The 5,939-nt window shown below is 49.5% G+C and overlaps 1 protein-coding gene across 3 annotated transcripts; it reads left to right on the forward strand.

Moving 5' to 3' along the window:
• The first annotated feature begins 332 nt into the window (after nt 1–332).
• Nucleotides 333–5,578, forward strand: slitrk4 (SLIT and NTRK-like family, member 4). 3 transcript variants are annotated; one of them, XM_049029830.1, is made up of 4 exons: nt 334–627; nt 1,275–1,326; nt 1,484–1,761; nt 2,351–5,578. In XM_049029830.1, exon 4 carries the CDS (start codon nt 2,354–2,356, stop codon nt 4,853–4,855), a length of 2,502 nt encoding a protein of 833 aa, XP_048885787.1. In that variant the 5' UTR covers nt 334–627; nt 1,275–1,326; nt 1,484–1,761; nt 2,351–2,353; the 3' UTR covers nt 4,856–5,578. The 3 variants fall into 3 exon arrangements, with proteins under 3 accessions (XP_048885786.1, XP_048885787.1, XP_048885785.1); XM_049029829.1 differs by having other exon boundaries at nt 333–627; nt 1,275–1,761; nt 2,312–5,578; XM_049029828.1 differs by having other exon boundaries at nt 1,275–1,761.
• The last annotated feature ends 361 nt before the right edge of the window (nt 5,579–5,939 follow it).

Consider the following 5,939-nt stretch of genomic DNA (forward strand, 5'->3'; position numbering starts at 1 on the left):
GCCAGAGGAGGGCGCTGTGCTCAATAGAGGTTTCGGGGCTCCATCGCTCCTGAAGCTAAGATGCTGCGTGGTTACACTGCAGTTTAATATGAAGCCAAGAATAATTTAAAATACAGTCCGTACATCTGAACACTGTATTTCTGTTGTGGGAAATCATTTGTATTTGAGTATTGAAGTTCTGAGGTTTTAGGGGAACGCCCGGATATAAATGAATTTTAACTACATTTTGCTGCCGTGACGCCGCAAATTGACTCGGTTAATTACAGATATACATCCAAACCCTGCTTAATATATAAACAAACCCAAGCACAGCATTACATTTACATTTAAGGGGGGCACCTGTTGGCTCTCTGCTTAGGAAGCAGAGTCTGCATGTGCTTTTATTGCGGCTGACATGTTATAGGATGTCACGGCACTTTGCACAGATGCCCTGGAGGAGGAAAACCGTGGTGGGGGTGGGGGTGGGGACTTAAGGGATCGTGCCTTACCCCCACTTTACACGGACGCACTTGTTAAGCAGCGGTGCCTTTTCAATGGGCAGCCTTAGGATGCGACTCACGCTCCTTAGCACCCTAAGCACTCCAGCCCTACAGACACCCAGCTGCCGACCCCCCGGTGCATCGTCAGGTAGGCGCTTTTCCTCTTACCGTGTCAAGTTTATCCAGTACGGCATTTCAACGCCCCCCCCCCCTTCCCCAAAACACACAGACACACAGACAGACAGACAGACAGACACACACACACACACACACATACACACACACACACACACACATACACACAAGCTTTGGCACACCCGTTTCAGGAGGATACTTTATCACGAAGACATGCACGCTTTCAAGCGGCCGGTGTGATACATCCGCATCCCCGTTGAAGTCACTCGCTCCCTCAACATTTGTTTTCAGGATCGGGTCTTTTTTTTATTTTATTTTTTTCTTTTTTCTTATCTTTCCCCTTCCCCTTTTCTTTTCTTTTCTTTTCTTTCCTTCTTCTTGCACCCTGCTCCGTGCGCCTCGATGCAGATGCAGCCCAGTTCACTTTGGCTACAGGGAGGCGGTGGGGGGGCAGGGGGGGGGTTAAAATTACACGGCGCTCTCCCTCATTTCGGCACAGCCAGATCCCCGGTGATGGTGCTTTATTATACGCACGCAGTCTGCCGCTTTGTCCGCATCTCTTCCTCGCTCACTTGTCCCATCTCGGCTTGTCTGAATTATTCATCTTTTTTCCAGTAAATACAAGAGCACGTTTTTGGTGTTTTTTTTTTTTTTTCGCAGAGACCCGGAGCTCGGAGCGATCCGCCGGTCCTGCGACACCGGCACTCCGGAGGTGAGTAGCCGCGCGTCGGATCATTTCGCCCTTCTTTCCCCGTGTTGCCTCTGCGTCATTGCGCTTAAGATCGCCGCACCCGCGCCGAGTGCATGGGCTGTCTGTGCGCACTCCTCTTTCACTCTCTTTTTCCGCTCTTCCCCTTCTCGATCTGGAGGATGCCGGAGTTGTCTGGCAGTCGTGCCAGCCGCCAGCCTCACCGTCCCAATGCAGCTCCTTCTGCGCCCATTCCCACCTGAAACGGCACGCAGGGATACCGGCGACCTTGGGATCCTACCAAAATAAGTCCCATTCCAAGACGAGCGCGGCTTTTCCTTTTTTTCCGGGGGGGGGGACCTGGGAAACCACATCTGCTCGTGTGGATATACTGCTGCTCCGCGCGCTCGTCAATGCTCCCTGTCATTTCGAGAGAAAGCCAATTTCCCCTGGCTCGGGGTGAGTCTTAACTTATTTATATTGCTCGCTACTATAACTATGTCTTTATAGCCAGATTTGCGGGGGGCGGGGGTCGTTTACATACATTTGCTTTTATACCTGGTAATATATTTTGAGTTATACTCTAGCTTTCGACGTGCGAGCTTTGATCGTCCCGTAGGATAGACTGTAAATGATACTGGCTTTTCTGATAAACTACTCAAGTAGCTCGACCCTCGCAATTTTGTAATCTGTCAGCAGAACCCCTTTCAATTATTTTCTTTTGAAATGACGAAAAAAATAGTATCGGGTTTATAGTAATTATTATTATTATTATTATTATTATTATTATTATTATTGTGTGATTTCATTTGCATGCGATGCAACATTCCTAATATTAGTTTACGGGTGAATAAATCGTTACACTATTCTGCAGTAATAAACTTGCAATGCATAATATTACTAATAGTTTTAGTTGGTATCATGATTGCTTTTGTCTTTTTATTTTATTTTATCTTCATTTTATTTTATATATATACATTTTTTGTTTACTTTTCCCCTTCCCTTTAAGGTTATTAAATTGTATTCTGGGGGATTTCTCTGCACACAGAAAATGCTGCTTCTCGTTCTGTTGGCGTTTTCCGTGTCGGGCGCCTCCGCTAACTCGGATGCTGACCTGTCCGCCGAGACCTGCAGCGCCTGCTCCTGCATGTCCATCGAGAACGTCCTCTACGTGAACTGCGAAAAAATCACGGTCTACAGACCGACCAATCTGAGGCCCCCAGCATCCAGCCTCTACCACCTGAATTTCCAGAATAACCTATTGATTATCCTTTACCCTAATTCCTTTCTCAATTTCACACACGCCGTGTCCCTACACCTGGGAAACAACAAATTGCAGAACATTGAGGGAGGGGCTTTTTTTGGACTAAGTTCATTGAAACAGTTGCACTTAAACAACAATGAATTAAAGGCTCTGAGAGCCGACACTTTTTTAGGGATCGAGAGTTTGGAATATCTCCAGGCCGACTACAACCTGATCAAGTTCATCGAAAGAGGAGCGTTCAACAAGCTGAATAAGTTGAAAGTCCTCATCTTGAATGACAACCTCATTCAGAACCTTCCGGACAATATTTTTCGCTTTGCGTCCTTGACTCACTTGGATATACGGGGAAACCGGATACAGAGGCTGCCGTACATTGGAGTTCTGGAGCACATCGGGCGTATCGTGGAGCTGCAATTGGATGACAACCCCTGGAACTGCACATGCGACCTGCTGCCCTTGAAGGCCTGGCTAGAGAACATGCCGTACAACATCTACATTGGGGAGGCCATCTGTGAAACCCCCAGTGACCTTTATGGGCGGCTCCTAAAGGAGACTAACAAGCAGGAGCTGTGCCCTTTGGGGATGGGGAGTGACTTTGACGTCCGCATGCCGCCGCTGCAGCCCGACACCGGTCAGACCACCTCCAACGCCTCCCCGACGACCATACCGCGCCTGGTCACCAGGGCACCCAAGACCACTAACCCCTCCAAAATCTCTGGCATTGTGGCTGGGAAGCTCTTTCCTGGGAAGAACCTGAGCCAGATCGTGTCATTCCAGACCAGGGTGCCGCCCCTCTCCCCCTGCCCCGTCCCATGTACCTGCAAAGCCCACCCCTCCGACTTCGGCATCAGTGTCAGCTGCCAGGAGAGGAACATCGAAAACGTTGCGGACCTGGCCCCGAGACCCCCCAATGCGAAAAAGCTCCACCTCAGTGGCAACTACATCAAGGACATCAGTCCTACAGATTTCCAAGGTTTTGAGGGCCTTGATCTCTTACATCTGGGCAGTAATCAGATAATGGCCATCCGGAAAGGAGTGTTTGCCAACCTGACTAATCTGCGCCGGCTATACCTAAATGGCAACCAGCTCGAGAGGCTCCATCCTGAAATGTTCCTGGGGCTCACCAACCTTCAGTACCTCTACCTGGAATACAATGCCATCAAGGAGGTGCTCGCAGGCACCTTTGACTCCATGCCCAGCCTGCAACTACTCTACCTGAACAATAATGTTCTACGGAGTCTGCCGGCCTACATCTTCGCCAGTGTCTCCCTGGCCCGCCTCAACCTGAAGAACAACCACTTCATGACCCTGCCGGTGAGCGGCGTCCTGGACCAGCTTCGCTCTCTCACGCAGATCGACCTGGAAGGGAACCCCTGGGACTGTACCTGCGACCTGGTGGCCCTGAAGCTCTGGTTGGAGAAGCTGGGCGACGGCGTCGCCGCCAAGGACGTGCGCTGCGCTTCCCCCGTTCAGTTTTCCAACATCGAGTTGCGGCTGCTCAAGAACGAGATCCTGTGCCCAAAGCTGGTGGCAAGACCCCCGTTCGTCCTGACCAGCCCCACGCCCGTGGTCACCTCCGCTTTCCCGGTAGGTGTGGGCCGGACGCCTCCTGGTGGCCCCGTGCCGCTCTCCATCATGATCCTCAGCATCCTCGTGGTCCTCATCCTTACTGTCTTTGTGGCCTTTTGCCTGCTCATCTTTGTCCTGCGACGCAACAAGAGGCCCACGGGCCGTTCGGAAGGTCTGGGAAACCAGGAATGTGGCTCCATGTCGCTGCAGCTGAGGAAGCACGAACACGGCAAGCAGGACGACCTGGCGAGCGAGGCCTTCATCCCGCAGACCATCGAGCACATGAGCAAGAGCCACACATGTGGCCTCAGGGACTCCGAGGCCGGCTTGAAGTTCGCTGACTCCCAGAGGCAGAAGACCCTGCTCAGGAACAGCTCCGACAAGGACAAGGATTCATTGCAGCTGCTGGATGCCAGAAAGAGACTGAGCACCATCGATGAGCTGGACGAGTTCATACCAAGCAGAGAGTCCAACCTATTCCTGCAGAGCTACCTGGAAAGCAAAAAGGACTTCAACAGTATAGGCATGGGTGGGTTCGAGATTCGCTACCCAGAGAAACCGCACGACAAAAAGGTTAAAAAGTCTCTTATCGGGGGAAACCACAGTAAGATTGTGGTGGAACAACGCAAGGGCGACTATTTTGAGCTGAAAGCAAAACTCCAAGGTACCCCAGATTACCTGCAGGTGCTGGAGGAACAGACAGCTCTGAGTAAAATGTAGGGCTCCCCTGTCGCCCCTCTCACCCCAGTGACAGAAGTGCCTTCCAGAAAAAATCATATTAAGTAATGGATAATTGGACCACTGTTTCCATGGAGAACTCCAGCATTATGACATCATTTCCTTTAGAATTAGAGGCTGTACTGCAAATAAGGCCTTTGTCCCTCTACCAGTGTGGTTATACAATGTTCTGCTCTAATGTCCCATCAGCCCACACTGAACTTCTAGGCGATAGCCCAACAGATGGCGTAGTAAGCATCTGCTAGAACAAATCCAGAACCTTTTTCCTGTGTGTGTTTTTTTTTTCTCAATGGAACCACTGGATTTTTCAACAATACAGGGTGGTACCCCTATTCCCACCCCTCCTGGGTAGTTTGTTCTTCTTATAATTGTCATTTTCCTGGTGGAAGTAAGGAGGTGGGATAGCAGGACAACCAGACAATACCAAAACTGGAGCCTCTTAAGTTTGCCCGGGAAGCTACGAAAAGGTTTGGATTTCTTTGTATTACGCTAACGCTGTTGAAGCGGCCATGTACAGCGCTGAGGATTATGGGTCGCCGTCGCCAAGGGGCCTGCAGCAGCAGTGCTCACCGGTAACGAAAGGCATGTGAAAACTTAAAAACGAACAAAAAAACTGTAGTTTTTCAATTATTCCAGTAAATATTTATGTAAAGATTAACCATGTTAATATTGTTTTAAAATGAAAAGGTGGTTCCCTCAGGTGATGAGAGCTTATTAAGGCGACCCCCCCCCCCCCCCCTGCCCAACTCGTCCCCCCCCCTGCCCCCCAGCCCCCCATCATGTCAGGACGCTGAGCTCAAAGGGGAAAAGGGTAAAACAGCTGCTTGCCATGCAAGCGTATCTCTATTTATTTTGTAAAACTTCATTATTTGTATCTGTGGAACAGTTTGTAAAATAAAACACCCAATAACTGAGATGACAGTACAGAAAAAAAAAACACACAAAAACACTGGACTAGCTACAGCTACAAAAATCGTCAAATTATCGACAACCACTGTCAGCTGTCAATTTGTAGATCGGTTCACTTATTATTTAATGTATTTTTCTACGGAGGGTTATTTAAAAG

This window comes from Brienomyrus brachyistius, chromosome 10 (genome assembly GCF_023856365.1).
Source record: "Brienomyrus brachyistius isolate T26 chromosome 10, BBRACH_0.4, whole genome shotgun sequence".
NCBI classification, from domain to species: Eukaryota; Metazoa; Chordata; class Actinopteri; order Osteoglossiformes; family Mormyridae; genus Brienomyrus; species Brienomyrus brachyistius.

What these genes read in the sequence shown, in the direction of transcription:
- slitrk4 (XM_049029829.1), top strand. Translation starts at nt 2,354, where the DNA reads ATGCTGCTTCTCGTTCTGTTGGCGTTTTCCGTGTCGGGCGCCTCCGCT.